This window comes from Aphelocoma coerulescens (assembly GCF_041296385.1).
Source record: "Aphelocoma coerulescens isolate FSJ_1873_10779 chromosome Z unlocalized genomic scaffold, UR_Acoe_1.0 ChrZ, whole genome shotgun sequence".
Classification (NCBI taxonomy): Eukaryota; Metazoa; Chordata; class Aves; order Passeriformes; family Corvidae; genus Aphelocoma; species Aphelocoma coerulescens.
Window position 1 is genome coordinate 14938968 of NW_027184085.1, and position 23514 is coordinate 14962481.

At 39.3% G+C, this 23514-nt stretch overlaps 1 protein-coding gene across 4 annotated transcripts in view; it reads left to right on the forward strand.

Moving 5' to 3' along the window:
• The window catches only part of GHR (growth hormone receptor), a 149422-nt gene that overhangs the window by 78927 nt on the left and 46981 nt on the right, over positions 1 to 23514 (forward strand). For all 4 annotated transcript variants that reach the window (XM_069002442.1, XM_069002444.1, XM_069002441.1 and 1 more), the window contains exon 3: positions 7008 to 7087. In XM_069002442.1, coding sequence (XP_068858543.1) covers positions 7018 to 7087 — 70 coding nt within the window. In that variant the 5' untranslated portion in view covers positions 7008 to 7017. The remainder of the gene's footprint in view (positions 1 to 7007; positions 7088 to 23514) is intronic.

Consider the following 23514-nt stretch of genomic DNA (forward strand, 5'->3'; position numbering starts at 1 on the left):
CTGTATAGTGAAGATCCAGCAGCACATGTATGATGGTTATTTATTATCAAGCATGAAATTAATCCTGTTTGTTTTCCCTCCTGTTCCAGTCTAAACTCCCAGTGGTGTCACACAGGTTGCTTTGCACCGTGATTCCTGTGCTTCATAATTTTTTCCTTATTTCTGTGAGGTGCTAAGCTTTCTTGCAGTGCTAGGAGAATTACTTAGCCATGTTCTCATGTTAAATATATAATCTTGCCTGCTTGAAATCAGATGTCTTTTACTGCTTTGCTGGCTTGGGTCCACACTGCTATAGTCCTGATGGGATTTGAACTTCAATGCTGCTGGCAAGACACTGAAGAGTTTGTGGTTTGGGGTTTTTTCACACTTGCACAAAGTTTTTTTCACAGCACTGGAAATATCATTTAATCTCTTTATGTAGAGTGAGAATAATTATCTCAGTGAAATGTTTTTGAGCAAAACCACATTTTTTTTAGTACAGATTACTAGGGTGTTGGTTCTAGATACAGACATAGATATTTCTCTTTGTTTTCTTGACATGATATTGGACATTAAATGGATGCATTATATTTCTTCAAACAAACTGGAACATACATTTGCTTATATAAAGAAATTCTCCAACTTTTCTTTGCGATTCATTGTACAAATAACAAAGCAAATATTGGATGACTGCTATCTAAATACTAATAATAACTAAAAATAATTTAAAAAAAGGAGACGCCTTGGAAGAATTACTACTAGAGTTGAGAAAGTGTTTCTAGCCTGAAAAAATTACCATTCTCATAAACAGGTCTGAATCTTCCTTAATGCTACAATTATATGTAAAGCTGAGTATCTGCTCAGCAATTCACATCTGCATGTTATGCAGCTAAATGTTTGCAATTTCTATTACCTGAGATACATTCACTGTTTTGGGGCTGAAAGGCAAACAGAGCAATTAAGTCTATTCCAAGTTCAAATTTTTCTGTGTGGTAGACAGAAATTTAAGGCTATAACTGCAGTCCTCTTTTAGGAATTGTTTTCTGATGGGGAGATCTACTAGTCTTAGAGATGAGATCCTCCTCTATGTACCTAGTCCATTTGGTTACTGCAGTCAAGGTATAACATATTTTATTGTAAATAAAGAATTGATACATCACGTGCCACAGCCATCCTTAGACTTCTTAGCCAAGTTTTTTGAGAATTACTCTAAATAGCATTAGTACAAGCCCAGAGTAATGTCCAAAGTATGGATTCACTGAAGGGCTCCTTAACCACATCCAAGAACTGATAATCATTTGGCCTGTTACAAGTTTAAATCAGAGTCATTAGCTGACATATCAATCCATAGGAAAAACAAATCAACTAAAAGCACTAAAGGTGTCTATAACAATAGAGAGAGAAATAAACTGGGTGTTGATATTAAAATTTCATATACTCTGTATTCCAAAATTAAAAGTGAGTGTAGGGAAAAAAAAAATTTTAAACTCAAAGTGAGCAATTAATTCAATAGCTTCCATTTGCAATTTTAACATGTTAACACTTGAAATTACTATAAATTATTTAGCTTACATAAAGACCTAATTAATATATAGAATTGCCTCTATTCCATAGGTTTAATTTGTATTTATAGTGTACTTTTTCATAGTCCTCAAATTTGCATAAAAACATGCATAGTAAATGCAACTTTATCTGGTGCTTCTTTTGTTGTTAAGGTCTTGACTTCTTTTTTTTTTTTAATAATTGAAATGTGCCCTTCATGAGGCTTTTGTTTGGTTGTTTTTTTAATTTGGAGTACGTAACTTCTGCTTCTGTGGTATCATTCCTTGTTCTTTCTATGTCCAGGATAACGGCACACAATAGGTGAATGATGTGTTACTCATATCAGCTGAGACAATTTGTTATTTCTGTTTCTTACTGTGGCTGAATATATAGCCCTGACAAGGGCTCTATAAAAACAGGCACTTGTCCAAGGGCTGCTGATGACTTAATCAAGCTGTAGTATCAGCAAGCAAGGGAAGAAGGCTTTAAGTCCATTGCAGTTTTAGATTGTGTTGATTGGAAGGGCTAAAACTAATTTCAGTTGCAGAATGACTCCATCCTGTTGGCACTCAGGGGAAGGAGGGTACGCAGGCAAAGTGATTTCAGCTGTGCATGATCAGCCAAAGTGGTGTGGATGTTTTTTGGCAAGCACAGAAGGATTACCTCTTGGTGTCATTGGTCGTGCCCTGAAATAACTTGTAAGAAATGTCCACACTGTGAAAAATAAAGGCCTTTCACCCAGAAAAATTCTTCACAAGTACATGCATATATATTTGGTAGTTGTAATAAAGATTCAGGACAGACCTGGAAAGCCTGGAGTTACATTCCTTTCTCAGTACTTGTTCTTATTTGGTGGTGGATCTGCTGGTGTATGTTCACGTGCATGGCACACTCTTATGCTCTTGCCTTTTTATGATCTAATGGAATGATGAAACAGCAGTGTATGGAAAACTCTTGAGATTAATCCTTCACTCAGTAATTTTGTGGATTGGTTTGCAGCAGAGGGGTTACCTTTGGTTCTGTACGAGTTGCATAGATCATGCTGTGACAAGAGATTATAAACTCGAGGAGTTTACTGGGGAAAAACTCTCATATTTGGAGTATATTGAGTTAATGGTGGTGGCAAAAGCAGAAATGCCGTGATAGGTGCAGCTCAATGTCCTTGTTCTTCTCCTTCTTTCTGGTTCTTTCAGGTTCAGAAGCTATCTAAAGGTCAAGATCTCACTTCAAACAAGTTTTGTTTATAAGCAATACCCCTTCTGGTTTACTTTGAGTGTTAACAATTTTACCTGACCAGAGCAGATGCAAACAAGTCAGTGTGCTGTGACTAAACTGTTTCTTTTCTCAGGGAGCTTCTTAGCCCAGTTTCTCCTGTTTATGCTGACTCTATTCACATCCCACTGGAGAGATGTTGTGTTTAAATTCACTTGTGATTGACCTTACTCCAACATTGCTATAGAAAAGGGCCAAGATATTTTTTTTATCCTTTTTATAACTCCTGGCTCCGTTTCTGTACTGATGTAATTAGCCTGAGCTGACCTCTAGCCAAATGTTTCTGTGGTCAAGTTTCAGCTGGCTTGAGGACGGTCAGCTGCTGTAATTTTTTTTCCCTGATTTTAACTCTGTTCATTCTTACAAGCTGCTGGAGTTGGGTAAGACATAGAATATTATTGTTTAGAACAGTGTGTGTTACAGACACTTGAGGGTTTTTTTTCTGTTGAATAAGAGGGACTTTATTAGTGCCATTTATCTTTCATAGGCACATAGGGTAGATGTTGGGAGGTAGATACTATTGGATTGTAAAAGGTCAGTTTTGTCCTAATGTCTAGAGAGAAGCTGTCTCTTGCTATGTTAACACTGAAGCCTCTGGAAAATACTGTTCTTGTTGACAGCAAGCTCACAAGAGTGTCTTAGAGGAAGGGCCATTTACGGAACAGATTTTTGAGAACTTTCTGCAGGGCAGTAGTTGTCTGATGGTGATGCAGGTGGCACTTCAGAGGACCCTTCTCTCAGAATTTTTATTCTGTACCATCAAAAGTGGTTTCATGATGGGGCAGCTCCTGCTTTCCACCAGATCTTCTCCCACGAGAGTGGAGCTGTGGCAGTGTAGCTCTCTCTTAATCTCAAATACTGCTAGTAGTGACCCTCATAACTGCAGCCCAGCCAAGCTTTTGGTGTTTGTGCTGGATGCAGAGGTCACGTCCCTGGTGCTTCACACCCCATGCAGAGCTCCATTTGTCTGGGTGAGGCTTTGAGTACAAGCCCTGTCCCAAGGGCTCTGGGTTGCAGCTCCAAGGAGATAGCACAACTTGTCCTTTACAGAGGCTGTTGGACAAAGGGTGGAGCATGATGCATCCGTATTTTCGGATGAGAGAAGTTACTGGTTTTGAGCACAGTCCTGTCCATATTGGGTATGTTCAGAGTATACCAACTGGATGTTTTTCACAGACACAACTTGTCTGAATGGATAACTCAGTGGGATACCCTGTGTGGTTTTAGGCAGAGCAGAGGCAGGGTTGTTTTGTCTCACTGAGATTCTGGCATTTGTGAGAGTTTGCTGAAGAAGCATCATTTGTTTCTATACTGCATTTTACTGGCAAAAGAGCAAGGGATGAAGGAGCAATTTTGATCGCCTCTGAGGTTTAGGAATGCGAATTAATCCTATGCCCGGTTTCAGAGAGCTGGTTGTTTTAGTCAAGGTCTGTGGCTGAGCAGGGAATTTCCCAATAATTGTATAATTACTCTTAAACAAGTAATAGCTGCTGCTGGAGGGTGGCTGTGGCTGTGGTTTCCCCTCCACCCTGACTGCTCACTCCCATGTTCTGCCCCGGCTCTGCTCCTGGGCTGTGTCTTTGTGGAGTCCTAATAAAACCTGTCTGCAAACAGGTTCATTACAATGAATATTTATGGATTCATTTTAACTGGAACAATTTCCTGATGGAGTTCACTGTGTTGCAGCTATGTAAACAAGTCTGCCAGTGCAAGAGGAACAGCAGTACTGGAAGGGGATTGTTTTCATCTGCAATAACATGACCTTACTGAAGTGCAGTGTTTGTTGACCTCTGTGATGTTTCCAGGCTCCTGGGTTAGTGCTTCAGCTGTCAAACCACTCATTTTGGAAGGATGCTGAGATGGCCACCAGTCAGGCGTGCAGGGATGGAGAGGATAGCCATGCTGTGACAGCTGCATGTGGGCACCAACCCTGGTCCCACCAGAGTTTTCGGTGTGGTTATGAAAAATGAAACTATGTGCCCTGAATGATGGATTCTGATCACATTTGTTCTCATGGGAGTATTCCTCTGAGGGTTTGGCCTTCTCTTGTGGCTGTTACTAGGCAGGAAGAAGTAGAAAGGCTTGGAAAAGAGTGGTTGGGAGATGGGCTGGTGGATGGGGGAGAACAGGAAAGCGTGAATAGGAAGGCAGCATGGGATGCCAGGCTACTGTTCCGGAAGAGAACAGGAGAGTCGTAAATAAAGTGACATTGTGCTCAGGCCTGTAAAAGAGAAAATCTCCACTTAGGGAGAAAGTGGAAGAGCTGAAGGGGAGAAGAGACTGATGGGGTAGAAATAGTGTAAGGAAGGAATGGACAAACACAGGGGCACATTTTTGTAGAACGTTTATTAATAAGAGATAATAAGAATCCTTTAAACAAGAGTACAGATGAAGCAGGGGGACCAATTGAGCTACCTGAAAATATGGCTGATCTTGGATGAACCTTGTACTGTGGCAGTATATCTTCTCTTCTGAGAGTTGATCTGTCATTTGCTTTATTAACTTTGTCCCAGGTCTGTACATTCCAACAGTTGCTGTTACTTCTCCTGGTCCTGCTCCCCAAGCTGTCTCACTCCCACACTGCCCAAGTCCTCACTAAAGCACTTCTGTACCCCTTCTTTACTCCCAGTCCACTGAGAACAAGGGAGTCCTATTTGGAGTGACCCATGTCTGCTTGGCCAGAGAAAAGTCCTGCTGGTGCCTGGCAAGTCCACAGAGCTCCTACAGCTATTCTCCTTGTGTAGCAGCCCCATGCCCACTCAGGCTGGCCCAGGCTTGTCCGGGTGGTGCTGCTGGGCATCCTTGTCCTGATGTGTGTGCAGTGGGGAGCATTTCCTGGCTTGCCTTTGCAGGTCTGGCTGAGGTTCTGCCAGTCCAGAGCAGTTTGACTAAATGCCTTTTATACTGAGCCTTTAACCTGAGAATTATTGAGCAGTTGCATTAATGAGGATGTGAGAAAATACCTTCTAATTTTCAAGTTTTGTACTGTACAGCATGGATGAGAAATATGCAGTTGGAAATAGTTTTGGCTTTTTTCTGTAGTGTGATTCATTCTGTTCTCTTAGTGTAAGAAAATTGAGAGTATTACCTTTTAAATTTGGCATTACTATAGCTTTACATATTCTGCATTCTTGTGTCTTATGGTTTTTAACCTAATTCAAACTTTGATAACTGTACTAAGAAACTGACTAGTTTCTGACACCCAGATTTGATAGCATGAATTGTTGTTACTTGATAACACCCACTTAGAAATTGTTACTTGCTTGTGGGCTTGGTTGTTTGGATTTAATGTTTGTGATTTAATCTGCTGTCACCTAAAGAAAATCTCTAATTGAAAACAGTCTAGTGTAGAATCAAGGTCTGTCAAACCAATTTACAGTCAAATATGAAGGTCGAGCTCTTATTTTCTCTCTCTGCCTCTCTGAGCGGGGTGTCGGTGTATCGTGGTAGTTTGGTGCCACAGAACAAAACACTGCTGCCTGACTTGTCCAACCATCCATGCTCATTTTAGCATGTGTGTTGTAGCTTTAGTTTTGAAGGTCTCTGGTAATCTCTGTGGCTATAAATGGTCAGGTCACAATCCATGGTATGGATGCTTTCCCCATACTTCTGTATGGACACCTCATGAGGTTCTGGGTTTTTTGCAAGGTACAGTTTTGTGCAGAACTCTGCGCAGTCTGCAGGTCCAGCACAGAGCAGCTGTTGCCCTTCACTGTTGTTACCAGATGCTGGTGATAATGGCAGGAGCAAAGTAGTGTCTCAAAACTGGGTTGTGCAATGGGGTTGTATGATGTGTGAAGTAAACTAAGCAAAAATGAGGCTCAAGTGAATTAAGGAAAATGAAGAGTGTGCTTTTTTTGGGGAAATTGTAAAGGCTTTGTTGGTTTATGCTAGGATTGTAAAGGTTTGCATTCTTGGAGGTTGTAAAGTCATTTGTGGATGCAGTCTATCAATTGGCAATACATGATTTTTCCACCCTCTATTTAATGAACTAAAGACACATAAGCCAGCTCTCTTGTAAATACAGTATTTACTATCTGTTCTAGACTGCAAGATGATGTATTACTTTATGAGGCAATGAACCATAAACTAAATATACTTCTGGTTTAAATCCAATCAGAAATTCAATAAAACTAGATGATATCTTAAATGTCATATCATATTAGCAGTATTTGCTTATAAAGAAACTCTCTTGCTGTCTTTTGTTACGACAGAGTCAGAAGTATGGATCTTCGGCATCTGCTGTTTACTTTGGCACTGATCTGTGCAAATGACTCACTTTCTGCAAGTGATGGTAAGTTTTATGATGCCTTTCTATGCCTTTGTGTGTGTGTGTGTGCGTGTATATATATATATATATGTAGATTTATATAAACACTATTTTTATATTGAATTTTTCGTGCAACTTTCTTGATTGCAGTAACCCATGTATGTAATGTGAAAAATGCATCAGTTAATCTTTTTGTAGACATAGTGGATGAGATTGGGACATGTTGCCGAATGAAGGCGAATTTTGCAGACAGTTTATGATGTGTAAGCAAGATGGATAAATCTGGATTTTCTTTGAGTGGGTATTGAAGTTATGAAAGAATTGTATGAGGTTCATTTTTTTTTTATATGAACTAGTGTTTTTTTCTCAAACAAGTCTTTTATTATATTCATACGTAAAGTATAGGACTATTTGAACATACAGAGGAAACATTTAAAGACTGTATGCTTTAAATCTCAGGCCAATATGAACAAGATTAATAAGAAATAAATTTAGTAATTCTTGAGTAGGGACTCTGGGATTTCAAAAGAATGTGTACCCTCGACCAGCCAGCTGGGACTGGTCTTTAAGTCATTTAGCAAAACCCGTGAACTCCAATGGGACTTGCATATTGTGTCAGATTATCTGCTTATGCTTGCTGTGATCTAATTATGTAAAGAAGTGCAGCTCAAGCTGGTCAACTCTGTGCTGTTCTGGTCTTCAGAACAGACAGCAGTAACAGTTTTCCATAATAAGTAATTTTATGCAGACGTGTCACTGCTTCTCCCAAAGTTACAGAGCAGCTGCAGCTCTGTAAACAGGTGCCCCTCCTGACTTCCTAACCAAAATCTGTATTAGCAGAGCAAGTCAGAAGGGGCAGTTTGTCTAGAAATTTTATTAAAAGTGGAATGAAAACAGCTTTCATAGCAAACTCTAAATAAAGTGATACAACTGTCAATGTAAATTTCTGACATCTCTCAATTTTTTTCTTTAGCTCCATTCTTTTGTGTTACTGAGTGCAAATTAAACGTATATAGAATTGCAAGACATGTTTCATTAGCCTTTCTAGTGCTAGTTTTAGAATATGATACTAAGCCAAAAGGTTATGACATAGTTGCCTGTAGTCATAACTGGCCTACATTTTAAAGGTATAACCATAGTTCTTTGTACTGATGCAGTTCTGTATTTTCTTGGAGTTGCATACTTTGAATTTCTAGGTATCTTGTATATGCTGAAGCACTGGAGAGGCATATGGGATGTGACTTTGATGTTAATGGAGACATTAAGGTGAAATAAGAAATAATTAAAACTCAGGTGATCGGTTCTCAGGCAATTCTTCTATAAAGTTGATTCTGTTTATTAGCAAACAGGTTTGGATGGAGAAAACACAAGTTTCTGTTTACTTACTTCTATGTATGTGTCTCAAATGCTTGTCCTCTGTGTTACCAGGAAAAGAATCTATAAGACTGCTAGTTAAGGCTTTTTCTTTAACATTTATGAAATATATAGATGTACCAGCTTCTCTTCATTGCCACTACAAAATGGTCAGTAGAACAAAAATTAATGTGTCCTGACTTGATCCTTTCCCCTGCCATGTCTGCATTTTACAGTAAATTCATTCAACTCAAAAATAATCCCCAGGGCAGTCTACTGGACCAACTGATTTTTCTCTTGAGTTTTAACAGCGCATGAAGATTATATGATCCTTGGCAGATGAGCTGTGGTCCACATGTCCTAACTGCAGTAATAGTCTGTGTTACAAATAAAACTTGACCACAGCATCATCTTTGTGCGACTTTGTCTATACTGATGAAACAGTAACTTCCATTAGATTACCTTCAGAAAAAAAATAAGAATATTTTGGTTGTTTCTGTGTTTATATACAAGACACAGTACTAAATATTTATGTCCTGATTTGTTGTACTATTAAAGATTGTGTATGTGAATGGAATCACTTTGTTTAGTGATTGCTAATGACTAAATTGCTTCTAATGCTTTAACGCATTAATTCTGAGTTGGGCACATGCTCAGTTGAGAATGTCAGAGAAGGAAGTATAAATTGAACATGGGTATTTGAGATAACAGCATAAAAGAACATCCATTTGCTGTTCTTTTGTGATTTAGGACAGAGTATTAGACAAGATCTGTTTATTGCATGTTTTGTTCTTTTTTTCTTCCATGTGAGTGTGCTCACATCTGCAAAAGTTCTCATGAGTATCCAGCCCCACTCAGGTGATGAATCCTGACAATCTTAAAGGGCTCTGCCCAGCACAGTCTTGCTGACACCTCTGTATAAACTTAATTAAATGTGCTCTGTACTTGTACCATATCTGATATGTTGCCTGGGGATTGGATCTATGGTGTCATAGTTCCCTAAAAAATTCACGTCAGTAGTTCTATTTCTTCTGGCAGCAGAAGAAATAAAAATTACATATGCTGGGTAGTCTTGTACCAAAGCCCAGTACTGAACCAGTGTAATATAGACTTGTACATGGGATGCTTTTGTGTCTTGAAAGTAAACAAAGCTTAAGATCAGCCTTACAAGAGAGTGCTTGGGGCTGGCTTAGTGCCATGAAGCCAGATCCAACCTTGACAGAGTGAAACCCCATACATGTTTCCTTCTGGTGGGATCAAGGGTGGGAAGCCAGCAGTTGGCCAGGCAACTGCACAACAGTTGAGACCAGATACTGGACATTTAGTCACCTATTTGCTGTCTCCAGGCTGGTAGCCAGTTCTGCTGGAGGCTTTCTATTGGTTTAGCTTGTTTTTCATGCTCTCCTCTTGCAAAGAGGCTGGCTTGCCAGTTCCCTAAACTGAGACTGCAGGTAGCATGAAGTGATAGCGGTGCCCACTGTCTCTGAGAGGGTGATGTTCAAAGTGATCAAGCATGTCCACTGCCCCAGGTCTTTGACTGTAATTCAGGGCTGAGCAGGTCTGGGACTTTCAGCCCTTTACCAGGGTTGCTGACCCATGTGCTGTCCATGCCTGTAGCTGCCTGATGTACAATGACAAGGGCAGAACAGAGGCAGGGGTAGAAAGAAAGTAAAGGCCACAACAACAGGAAGGTAATTTCTAACAGGTGCATAATTACCATAGGTAAATGGATTTTGTGCCTTCAGGATTAGAAAGCACAGGGCCCATTTTCACAGCTGATTAAGACATTTTTGTCAGCAGAATTAGGCTTCTGAGAATTTAGATTGCTTTGAAGATGGGGAATTGTGTGATTTTGAAATTTTAGTTTAATTTAGTTAATTAGGTACATAAACAAGAAAGAGTGCTGCCTCATAAGCAGATCTCCTACATCTGTGCAGTATTAATTGTATTTCAAGGGAAAAAAAAAAAAAGCTTATATTTGTGTACAAATACACAGTTTGTGTTTGAGATTTTACAGTAATGTAACTGTGATGTTTCAAATACATATCCAGAATTCACCAAGGTATTTTGGTCACTATACCTGCTGACATCAGAAGCAGTTGAAGGGATTTGCTCCAGACACAGACTGAAATATGTTCAGGAAGCAAAATGAAAGTTGTAATATTGTTTGCTTGTTCCTTCTCTACAACTGATGAGTGTAGCTCACATAAGGACATAGAGGAATAAACTGGGAATTAGTCCCAGTTAGTAAAACAATACATAAGTTCAAGAAGTTCCAAAATTAATTTCTTCCCAGTGAAAAAAAGTGCGAAATGTCTTTTACTGTATTTTTATGATAGATCAAAGTTCATTCCAGACTATTAGAGTTATGTTAAGTCGTCCTCTGAAACAGGTTTAGAGAGGCATTCATATTTAATGATAGCACAAGAAAAATAATTTTGTGTGAACTGGTTTTGTACAATGACAATTTTAAGAGCTACAAGCTCTAAATTATTGTTCATTTTATCTAATCAGATTTGAAAAATGTATTTATCTTTTTCCATTACAACTTTTAAAATTATTCGATGAATCTGCTATGCTCAAATATTCTATTTGCATAACTTTTATGTAAGAAATAGAATAAGTTATTTTTCTTTCTAAAACAAATCCAATCAAATTTTCATTTCCATCATGATGTCCTTTTGTTTTACTGGTGTCTATTGTTGTACTTTATGCTTTGTGTGCACTATATATTCATGACAAACCATCTAACTATATCTGTGCACTGGGTATCAGTGCTCCACTTGCAGAGCTGGAGTCTGAATCCATAACGCATGCATAGGGCTTCAGTGTCATTAAAGACATGCCTGAGTAGCCAAGACTTCTGTGCAGGGCTCCTGGTGATACCAGAGCACCTGCAGGACATCTGCATCTTTCTGGAATGGTCAGAAGCTTAAAGAGCTCTGTGAAAAACCATAAGGCCAGTATTTGATATGTATTTGACCATCTCTTTTCAGGCAATTAAATCAACTCTATTGGCTACTCTTTGTTCCAGGGCCTATTTTGACTAACTCTCTAATGACTATTGGGAGCTTGGACACCTAAGAATAATATTAATCACAGGGATATCCTCTAGGTACTCAAAAAATCTCCATAAAACTTGCAGATAACACACCTGTGCCTTTAAAGCAGAAGCTGGAAGGCAGGCAGAGTATCCTGGGCAGTCTGAGATAGCTACACGTTTAGGCAACTGCATTTTGCCCTATGTGGCATAAAGAGAGCTAAATTTAGGTGTCTTCATTTTGAACTGAGCCTCTTCCTTGCAGCTGCCTTGTTTCAATGTGCATAATTCTGTGTGCTTTCTTCTGGGTAGTGTCATAGCTGCTCAGCCACCCACTGTAGGTTTTCTGCTGCTCTCAAGGTGAGGGGTCTTCTCACTGGATTGAGAGAAAGCAGTTGGGTCTTGCCATCTCCATGGAGTTTAGTAGCAGACATGTTGTTTAAAGACTTTTGTGCCATGTGAAGGAATTATTAGAATTAGAATAAGCAGAAGGGGCCTTTGAATGGCAGCATATTCTCTCCTAGGAAAGGGAAATTCATCCATCAGTTCATGGAGTCGGGAGGTACCAGGGACTTCCTTGCTTGGCCTGAACTTTTCAGAAAAACGGTCTTGTCTATAAACATGTTTTGTGATTTAGGTGAACTCAAATTTTATAGATGCAGTCAGTGCAGTGACAAACCATTTCTCAGGTATTTTTTATTTTTAATAACTTCTTTGATAATCATGAAGACTAGACATATTTGTGTATATTACAATCCTAATCTTGTTAGGAAGGAGCAAAAGGACAGACTCTTCCTTAGCTTAAGCTGCAAACATTCTTGCCTTCTCTTGGTAAACAGTAGTGACATAATATAGTTGGTAGTCATTCATTCATGGTGGTCATTTTCTCTTCTCAGTTCTTCTAGTTGGTTCATCTTTGCTATGGCCTTTCTCTGTTTTGCCTGTTTTCTCAATTATATGCAGCTAGATATGGAACACAAGTCCAAGCAGAGCTGGCAGTAAAATCTGAGAAGCTGAAAACCCTGATCAGTGTGGTGCATCCTGGTGTACGTGGATGGGGGCAAAACTGTTGAGAAGGCAGGTTTAAAACTTCCACCTCAAAACAAAGCCTTTAGAATAGTTGCCTTATTTCCTGAAGTTTAAGTATTTCTGAGCTAGAAATGTGTTCCATTATGCAGAAGAAATTGCTACAGACACATTCCAAGAGCCAGAATCAGAAAGCTTGGCACAGGGAAGCGTAAGTTATACCACTGTGATCTGGCTAAACCATTTCAGCTGAAGAGAAGATTCATTTTGGCAGAGAGAAAAATAGTATTTCCATCATCACTTTCCATTGGGATTAAGGATGGCTTTGATGTCTAGCAGAAAAATCCAAGGGAAGGCCAAGGAAGTGCACTTCTGAGTTGCTTTTACTGCTCTTGCTTCCTACCAAGTAGTATATATTTTAGATAAACCATTTGTCTGGGCCTGTGTGACAATATCTCATGGAGAAGAAAGGATTTCACTTTGCCTGTCTGTCTTTAACAGAAAATTATTTGGGATTTCTAAACATGGAAAACACATGCTGAAAATTAATTGCAGACAGGGCTATATTTGATAAGAAAACTCAAAAAATAAACACATTTTAAGGTATTTGTGCCCCTAAATGTCTGTGTTTAGGCTTGTATCTGAGTAGATCCAATAATTTAAATGCTAACCTGGGGTGCAGAAACTAGTCTCCTTTGTCTTGTCCTCCAAACCACATCTGTGACTCCAACATCTACTGAAGATTTTCAAGCCTTTGAATATCTTCACCTGCAAGCCTGCCAAAAACACTTCATGGACAATCAGCTTCAGTCAGACACCCTGTAAAATAATGTACATGCCAAAGTTTCCCCATCCAGTTATCTCTGTCATCCTTAATATTCCTGCTATTGTGTGTATTTCCTTCATTGCTCTTTTGTTGCCATCATATGTTCTTTGTTAAATACAGACTTGCCAATTTGCTGTCCTCTGATTGCTGAATTTTGAGGCAACTTGTGAGAATTAGCAACTCATCAGTGGTTAGTGCCTGGTTTTGTCAAAAGGAGAGGTCAGTCTTTCTCCCTCCCAGTGGGAAAGATTGTGATCCCAGCAGATCTTTGCTCTCCCAGGCAGACTTACAGACTGCAGCCTAGCCACCAACACACACTGGTCCTCCTGTGAACCAGAACTGCTCCTCCTCTACCAGGATGGAGCTGCACCCAGAACCACTGACTGATGGTGGCCACTTGTGGCTTGCTTTCAGAGGAGTGAGGCCGGTTTGAAATACGAACTTTTGCCCACACATGCAGTGAAGCCTGTGTATTTATGGGAGGAAGATTGGATGATAGAAATTATGCAAAACCATACACAGCAGTTTGTTACCACTATCTAAGAAACTAACAAGTGAGAAAATTCCTAATTACAGTCTTTACTTTAACTCCACTTTGTATTTTAAATGTAGTTGTGTATTTAATGTGAATTAGTGAAACAGTGTGTACTGCACTAGCCAAATCAATGCAAAACTAAATCCGCACCAGGGGAAGGAAAAGTAGCTCTAGCAAATAAACACTTCTATATTATAAAAGCAGATTACATGAGTTGTAATGAATCATTCCATACAGTAAAGTACACATAGAGCAAATTTCTTTCAATACCATCCAACTCAAACAGGAAAAAGAACCTCTATTTGCTGCATATTCATAGCATATAATGGAATGCTCAGAGAAGGGGTGACTTTTTCATTAATTTAAACAGTGATGCAGTTATTGTGCAGTAACTTGCACTGCCTGATTTAAAAGAGAAGAGATTTGTAGAACCAGTAGACTGTTTGCAGTGTTGCACATTCCCTTTCTATGCTGTGTTCTTCAGAAGTGACAGTGGGGATTGTACTGGAAACTGAGCAAAAGTGTGACTGGAATTTGGAGAGCTGTAATTGAACAGACCTGGTTTCTACCAGTATAAATGAGGGAGTATTGTGTGCACCTCAGCAATATTTTGGCACAACTGAGTGTTCTCCTCAACTGTTCCAAGGGATCAGAAGTGAACAAGAAGCATTATAGAGCAGGAGTTCACAAGATGCCATTCTTGAGTCACACAGAATGACTTTTAAAGCTTTGCACTGGCCACCACCTGCAGCAGAACCAGATGATTCTCAGCATTGCAGCATAACTTTGAGCACAGTTTGGTAGTTTTGGAACTGGAGCCACCATCTGAAGGGTACTTAATTCCAGCCTTGAAGAATTTTTGGTCAATTAGGCTCCAGAGATTCTCCCAGTTTCCTGTTCCCAACCCTGGCAACTGCCCCAGTCTTCCTTGTTACACTCCAGCACACTAAACTGGTACCCAGGTGATTAACAACTTCTGAGGATGGAAAGGGGAATGGGAATGAGATACAGTTGGGGAGCTTGGCCATGGTGTGACCCTCCACAACAAGTTTCTGGCAAGGTTCCCCTTGGAGAATAAAAGTACTTGGCATAATCTCTTTCCCTTCTGTACTACTGGAGAGGTGCCCGGAATGAACTATGGAAGAATGATGCAGTAGGTGAGAGGCAGAGCTGCAAACTACCAGTAGGACTCTCTATCTTCTAAAGCTGGAATAAGTCCTGTTACTTAAGATAAAGGTTTCTCTACTTTGCTTGCTATTCTTGGCCTTTGTAGAAGCATGCTCTGAAATCAAGTAGTAACACCAATGGTCAGTTTTCTTCAGAACATCTAACAGATTGTCATGCTGCTAGGGACTTAGAATTCTTCCTGCATAATGCAGTGAAGATTTTCTTTTTGTAGAAGTACAGGGGGGTTTTTTAACAGATAATTAAATGTCTTCTACTAAGTCATTTGCTGCAAAGGGGTGTTGAATAGCCATAATGTAGGCTGATAAAGTTGGTGGACTATCTAAAGAGGCACGCATATTGCCAATGCAGTCCTGGTCCTGTGTTTCTTTCTCATTAAGTTGGTCAGGGAGAGAGACAGTTGTTCACTCCCTGCATTGTGGGTTTTGTGAGAGCCTTTGATAAAGCAGTGTAAGCAAAGGGTCCTTTAAAAAATGCCAGGGATAAAATCGAAGGGCTTGTATAGATTAAAAAAATTAATCAAAAGGGGAAAAGAGGAGCAAATGAGCTCCCACATCCAAGGGTGTCTCTTGTCTATAGATTGTACATGGAGGAATTAAATCAAGATTTGTTCTGCCGGGAGAGGTGTGTGGCAGGATGGGACGGAAAGCAGTGCAGTTCTGTAGGGCACCAAGGGAGTGACAGGGAAGGGTGTGAGTGGGGGCTGCTGGAGCCCCACAGCTGTGTGCGCAAACACTCGGCACGGCACTGCTGGAATGGTGCAGTGGGGGATGCCCGGGGAAACTCCAGAGACTCACCCAGACCAAGAAGCATGTCTTCTGTCAGCTATCCCAAACTGTACCCTGAGCATATTCAGAGAAACATGCTGAAAGGAAGTATGTTTATTTTGTATTTGGTCTGGGATTTTGTTTATTTATTAGTCCCCTAGAAATGTGTAGTCTTGGCTTAAAGGCTGACAGAAACTTCAGAAGCAAATTTGAAAACTGACTTGGATCGAGAATTTAACCTTGAATCCCTATCTGCTAGAACCCTCCTCTGTTTTTCACTTTGTAAAGACAAAATAGCAAGACCAATTATGTGCCTGGCAGGCAGACACCATGTGCATTGTGTTGTTTTGAAAAGCACTTTGTGTTTGCTACCTATGCTTACTGTATAACAGGAAAAACAGATAGTATTTAATAAATATTAAACCATCAACAAAAAACGTGTACAAGCAAAAGAATGTCATTATGCCCTTTGAATTTGTGTCTGGTCTCCTCATTGCTGAAACATCAAACAAAGAATAATGTGATAGTTTAACAGGAAAACTGCAAGTGTTAAGGAAGGAAATGTAGGAAATAACTATAAGTGTTAACATGGTCTATTTATTATCTGCTGTTAGGGATCAAGTAGTTAATAGCCAATGTAATTACTTCAGTAAAAATGCTGATGTCAACTATAGCTACTGTTGTATAGGTTTTAATTCAAACCATCTGTTTTAATCCTTGTATATATCCCCTTGCAGCAAAGTGTTTTTCTGGAAGTTAAAAGTAATTATTAAAGGAATGGAAATTATTAGTGGTTCATGGTTTGGCAAGGAAAATAAATGCCTTTTCAAGTTCTTGGTGTCTCTTTTAGAGGGCTCCTGCACCAGAAATAGTTGAGGGTGGAGTATAACACATAAGTATTTTCTGTCACAATCTATGTGATATTGGGGATTCATCCCAGTGAGGTGTCGAGAAGTGTAAGTCACTGGTCTGATTATTCTCCACCACTTAATTAAGCCCATTTATTTCACAGGGCAAAGGAAATGTGAGTGGTTTATTAAAAGGGGGGTATAAAACACTGGTGAAAAATGTCAGAAATGCTGGCTTGTGTATATAAAAACAACATAATTTATTTTCTAGTGAGCTGTTTCATTCTACAGTGTATTCTTCAGTGGATTTGTAGAGGATGTTTGGTCTTGCTAACTTGTTGAGTTAGCTTTGACTGTGACTGTCCTGTGTAAAATTGCCCTGTTACCCAAGGATATCTCCACCTGGCTGCAGAGCTCAGCCTTCATGCTGTGAAGATCTATTAAGCCACTTTGCAGTTAAAAGAGAAGCATCTAAGGCAGCTCCACAAGTAGTGAAATGGATGTGAGATCAATAATTTATTATCTTTCCTTTCTGATTCCATAGCAATTGCACAATAGGAAGCTGTAGAAGTTTATCAGAAAAACCCAAGGTATCTCCTTGTACTCTTGTCACATGCCTTTCAACACACCTAGGGACCTTCAGAACTCAATTAAAGTCCTGGCTGGATGATGCCATACTTTACAGATGTAGAGGGCAAGATTTTGTTCTTGAAAGGATGCACTGGGAGCTCTTCAGGCTATCCAGCTGTCACAGCTGACTCGGTTAAACCTCCTATTCCTGGCCAAGCCAGTTAAGTAGAGTTAAATCCTTGTCTACAAAAATACTTGCAATAATATTGCAAAAACCCTCCTGACAGAGCATCATGTTAAGAGAGGTAACAGAGACAAAGCTGTCAGAATTTCATGTGGTGGCCCAAAACATGCAGCTGATATTTTGTAGTTTTCCAAGACTATGAACACTGTTCATAGTTTAAAGTAGATTTTTCTCTGGTTTGTCCTTTTTATTCCTCCCTGAGTCAAGAAATATTTGGTTTTTTACCATGAGGAACGTGCGTTACAGAATCTGGCACGTTTGCATGTGGTACAACCTTGTGAATGTTTTCTTGAGATAAGTGAGTGACTGCTTCCAGTTGGTTTTCTGCAGGAGGTGAGGGTTTCTTTCCAGAAGTCCTGACCATCTCAAAATAACTATATTCTCCTTGCAGAGCTCCCAATCTGACATGTTATCTTATCCCCTCAGTGCAGCAGTGCTGCTATTCTACTACACCAGTTTTTCTAGCTAATAGTCCTAAGTAGCAGGGTTAGTTACAGGAAGGACTGAAAGGATAACATCTATCAGAGTTAGCGTTTGGTCTGTGTTGTCCAGCATTGTAACAGAAGACTTGATTATAAATTATTGTTAAATGTTGTTTTTCAGTTATGAAAGCATGTTACCATGAGAATTCAATGTCATTTTTTTTCCCAGTTTTTTAAACCCAAAAGAGCATTTTTTTCTTAAGGCTGTGTTTTGTTCTGTTTTAGAGAAGTGTCAACAGTTAAAGCCTTGCTATTTAATTTCTTTATACCCCCTGGAAATTTCTCAAGACACATGAGTTTATGACCATGTCAGTGCTTCACACTTCATGGACTTCACATCTCAGCAACTTGCAAAGATGTGTGAAATACAATTAACAGTTCCAGTAATCCCAAGATACCTCTATATAAGCACTGGCTTTCTAGAAACAGCATTGTTTTTCCCAAAGTCTTAGCTATCCCTAAAGAAAACAGAATATTAGCCTTAGTATGTGGATCTTAACCCTGTTTAGGAACACAGGTGGGGACTGGTAAAAATACCGTATGGCTTGCATTGGTAGGACTCCTTGGTATAAAGAGAAGCGGTCTCTGTGTGTTGTTCTAATTGTTGTGGGAATCCCATCATGCATTCAGCTGTAGTTTATGAAAAGCTGCTATAGTCTTCTAACAAATTACTTTTAGAAAAGCCCTGAATCCATCATATCATTACCAGAGGTAAAGCTGCTGTGACTTGTATATGTCGGGAAGTCTCACAGCATTTCCTGGTTGTTAATGCACCATAGCATTTAAATGCAGCATGTTAGAAAGACACGATTTTTTTAAGAAATGCATAAAAATGAAACTTACTTCCTTTTAATCAGGGCAAGTCTTAGGTAAGCAATACAAGTTATTCCATATTTGAGATGGCTACAGGGTAGATATGTCTCTAGGAGGTTCAGGTTGTTCTGAGTTCCCAACTGTTTATTTCAGTGCTAAGACATGAGTGAGATGGGGGGGTTAGTTGAGTTTTATTATTCATAGGGGATTCCCACATGATTGGTGTGAAATTACCATTTTCATTTTTTTGCGTTCCTGGAGGGAAACATTTGCCTGAATTGTCACTGGCAGACATACCTATTGTTGGTTTGAGGAGAAAGGCAAAGAGGTGGCAATAATCTGAGCTCTTCAGATAAGGCTGAGGCATGTTGGCAGGAGCAGGTGAGCTTCCAAAGCCATTTACTTGTCCTAAAGAAGGCAAAATCCCTGTGTTTCCAGAAAGCAATAGTTCTGTAATAACGATACTGGTCTGAAACAAGCTTTCAGCATCTGGCTGTGCCATAGAAATTCGTCCATGTCCTTGGAAAATTGATTAATATCTGTGTCCTGGCTCCCTAGCTTAAAAGTGAGAATGTGCTTTAAGGATAAACTTCTTAATCTGTTTGAGTTTATGAGATATTATGGTGAATGAAATTGCTGAGGTTGTGCAATATCCTCTGTCAACAGCATCGCATTAACTGCAGAGCAAAATGATAGAAAATAGTATCTCCTCTTCCAGTACTCATGAAGCTGGCAGGCTGCCTCCTCTGCCAAGGCAGGGAAAGGTGGCTATGTACTTGTCAGGAGGTAAGGGACACTACCCACAAGCAGAGAAAACACTGAAGTGTCGTCCAGTGCATATTTGTTTTCTGCATAAATCTGCATACTTGCAGAAACTATGCTTTTCTTCCAACAGGCAAGGACTTGTGCTAATGTGGGCCCATAACTAATTGTTGCCATGGGAAACTCCGAAATGGCCACCCACACTCTCATATCTGAATGGAGCTTGTGTTCAGACATACTGTTCCATCTGTGTGTCAGCATACGCACATTAGTGCATGTGTATGTTTCTTCCCTGGTGTAGCATGGTCAAGTTGAATTATGAAAGGTTGCCTTTCATGTTAAAGATTCTGGAAGCATCAGCTGAACCTGGAACACTGTGTCTTACGGGGCTGCTCCATTACTGACATGCCCAGAGTACCCTTTGATGTTCCTTCAGTTCATTGGTGTGCTCAGAGCCAACAGAAAGGCACAACCAGTCCTAAGAAATTTTCACTTTTTCTTTAATTGTTGCCAGTGTGACCCTGCAGCCCTTCTCCCCACAAAATAAAATATGACGCAAACATAAAAGTGCAAATACTGGAGCTTTTCAAAGATTAAAGTATTGTGTTTTGAATTATAAACCCATTTTCCCCTTTTCTTGTACTCAGGCTATATTGTCCTGTGTGAAGTTTTCTAAAATACTTGCCCTGTGAGATGTGCACTTGATTTGGAGAATCCCACCTTAGATGACTGAAGTTTGGAGAAGCTGGAAGTGACTTAGCTATCCTCGGTGGCAGATAGTGACCAAGATGTCTCCTGCATAGGAGAAGGCAGTGTCACTGGCACTTGGTTTCTGCTAACCAACAAGTGCTTGTGGAAAGTACTCGTACAAGCAGGTGCTCTAATCAATTCTAGATATACTTTTTGATAGGTTAAATTGGACTTATTTTTGAAAAACTGCTTAGTTTTTGAAAGCTTTTTTAGGTCTGCTACCAAAGCCAAGCTACTTACTGGCAAGCAGCATTACAGAATCATTTGGGTCAAAAAACAAGGGCTTCTCTCACTGTACCATTGTCCTTTCAAAGGAGTTCTGTGTGAAGCACATTCAAATATATTGATGAAATGTTGTGGAAAAGGCTGCATTGTCACTGGCTGAGCTACACATTTGCTTTGGACTGTGAATTTGGCACTGTTCAGTTAGACGAAAGAAACACCAGCAGCAGAGTGCAATGCTTGGCTCCCTCCCTGCCTTCAAAACAGTCTAACCTGCCAATTTTTTCTGCATACCCAAATACTGACTGGATTAATATAAATGTTAATTATAGTATCATTTGATACAGCAAGCTAGCACTTGTTCCTGTCTAGCAGTTCAGTCTTGTGTGTGAGCACCTTTAGCCACGAGCAGGCCCTTTCCTAAGTAACGAATGAGCCACAGATGTCACAGTGCAGAATGAGCCTTAATGATCCCCTAACTGTATGACTTTGTATAGTTTATTAGGTTGTTCCCCTGCTTTCCTCCTTTTTTTGTTTTGAAAGGTTTTTTATGTCTGAATAAACGAAGACTACATACTAAGAGTGTAAGTTAATTATGATGAATTTAATTTTATTATGATGAATTTAATTTTATTATGATTATGTTTTATTATGGTACTACAAATAACTACAGGTCACTACAGATACTTAGTGGGATTTTGAGATGTGATTTACACCTAATTGTCACACTGTTGTTATGCCTGCATTTCCTTAAATGACAATTTTGCTTTAAAGTGGGAGAGCTCCCAACCAGCTATAATCCTTTACCTACAATGAAGCTCATACTGACAATATACACTTCCTGTAGGACACTGAGGTGCTCGAGTGGGTCTAGAGAAGGGTGACAGAGCCGGTGAAGGGTCAGCTGGGGAGAACAAATCCTGTGAGAAGCAGTTGAGGGAGCTGGGGATGTTAGCCTGGAGAAAAGGAGGCTCAGGGGAAATCTTACCATCTCTGCAACTGCCTGGAAGAAGGTTGTGGCCAGGAGGGAATTGGTCTCTTCTCGAAGGCAACCAGTGACAGGGAGAGAGGACATGGCCTCAAGCCATGCCAGGGTAGGTTTATATTGAACACTGGGGAGAACTTTTTCACAGAAAAGGTGATTAAACACTGGAAGGCCCAGGGAGGTGGTGGAGTCACCATCTCTGGAGGCGTTTAAGGAAAGACTGGATGTGGCACTCAGTGCCATGGTCTGGTTGACAACGTAGTGTTCAGTCACAGGTTGGACTTGATGATCTCAGAGGTCTTTTCCAACCTAATTGATCCTGTAATATTGAAATTGATATTACCAAGTTAAATATCTCTGCATGTAGGCCTGATGCTCATTACCTCCTTTTCCTAGTCTTGAGTAATTAACTAATGAAGAAAAGACCTTACAAAAAGAATGTGAATTAAAACATATTTTATAAAACATTCACTATTTTTAAACGGTCTTAAAGAATTTTAAGAATTAGTTAAACTGAATTGCATACATGAGACTGAAACCTTTCAAGCTACAAAAGATTTCATGATCTTAGAAAGAACCTTTTTTAGTGAAATATCAATATTGAAGTTGTAAAAGAAGAAGACTTTTGTTTTTCCACCCTCAAGGTAACTTGTCTAACTGCTATCTGTATTTTTGATGAGTTACCATAATATTTTGTATGTGTTACTTGGGCCACTTAAAATATCTTTACAGATCTCCAAGTAGATAAATCTCTAGTTTCAATTCCTTGAAATACAATTACAGATGTTTGTCATATTATAGTTGTAGTTGTAGAACATGAGCACAATGAGAGTTTCTAATTTTCTTCATTTTTTCTTTCACTTTGTAAAGTGCATTTCTGGAGAAGATGAATTGTTAGCTGTATGGGTTACTTTAAAGCATGAAATTTACTACATAAGGACATATTCCACAAGTAATATTTAATCCTTTTGCCAAACCGCCTTTTGAAAAATGAAGAAAATTTTGTAATAAAAGTATTTTTAATAAGTGAGAAAATTGTATTTAGTTGTTTTTTGAACAACAAAATTCTGTAATTTAAAGTGTTTGCAAAACAGTTGTTTAGAATTTTTTGTTGCTGTAGTGTGTTCTGATTTTTCTTTTCATCCATTACTGTGAACTTTAATCATATTGAGCTTAGCCCAAAGGTTTCCTGTGTTCCAGCTTTTAAGCTGCCTAACCTGTGTAAATACATTAGGGCTGTTCTAAACCATTAAAAACAAGGAGAGATGGATGTGTGCAAAGTTCAAATGTGTTCTGCTGGCTTTTATCATCAGTGTGAATCATACAGCAATTTAGAAGCTTAAAATAGTTTGTTGCTCGCAAAATACAGCAAATGAAATCTCTATAGAGGAGACAGAAATATATATTGGTCATTTCAGTTCAGTGTTGTGGGAGGTTTCTTACTGTAAGGGACTTTTTTTTTTCCATTTGTATGTTTTTAATTTTTTAAAAATTATTTTTGGTGCATTTAAAGTGGTGTGTGTTGAAAGCTGTTGAAACTGAAATCCTTTCATCCTCAAAGATGAAGTAGTATGGAAAGTTTAAAATACACACTTCCAGAGCAGAGTTGGATCACAAACATCTCACAAGTCAGGATTCAGTCTTCCTGCTGAATTAGCTTCTCTCCTTTTTCTGTTATTTTCTGAGACCACTAGTTCAATTTAACATTTCATACAGAATGAGTGAATAAAAATGTTCAGAAAACTTATAAAGCTGGAAAAATTACATTTCTTGGGCCAGATATGGAGCCTCCTCTCTGAAATGTCCTTGACGTAGGGTAAGCACTACTGAGCCACACTGAATCCAAAACATAGCAATGCACCAGCTGCTAGGAAGAAAGCTAGCTCTATCCCATCTGAAACCAGGACACAGCTCTTCCCTAAAAGCAGTAGGCACAGTGTGCCAAACCAGCAAAGCTGTTTTGGGAAGTACATCAGTTTAGGAAAGTATATGAAATCTAGTCAGTTCATTGCAACTGATTGGAATTTTTCTTTGATCTTGAAT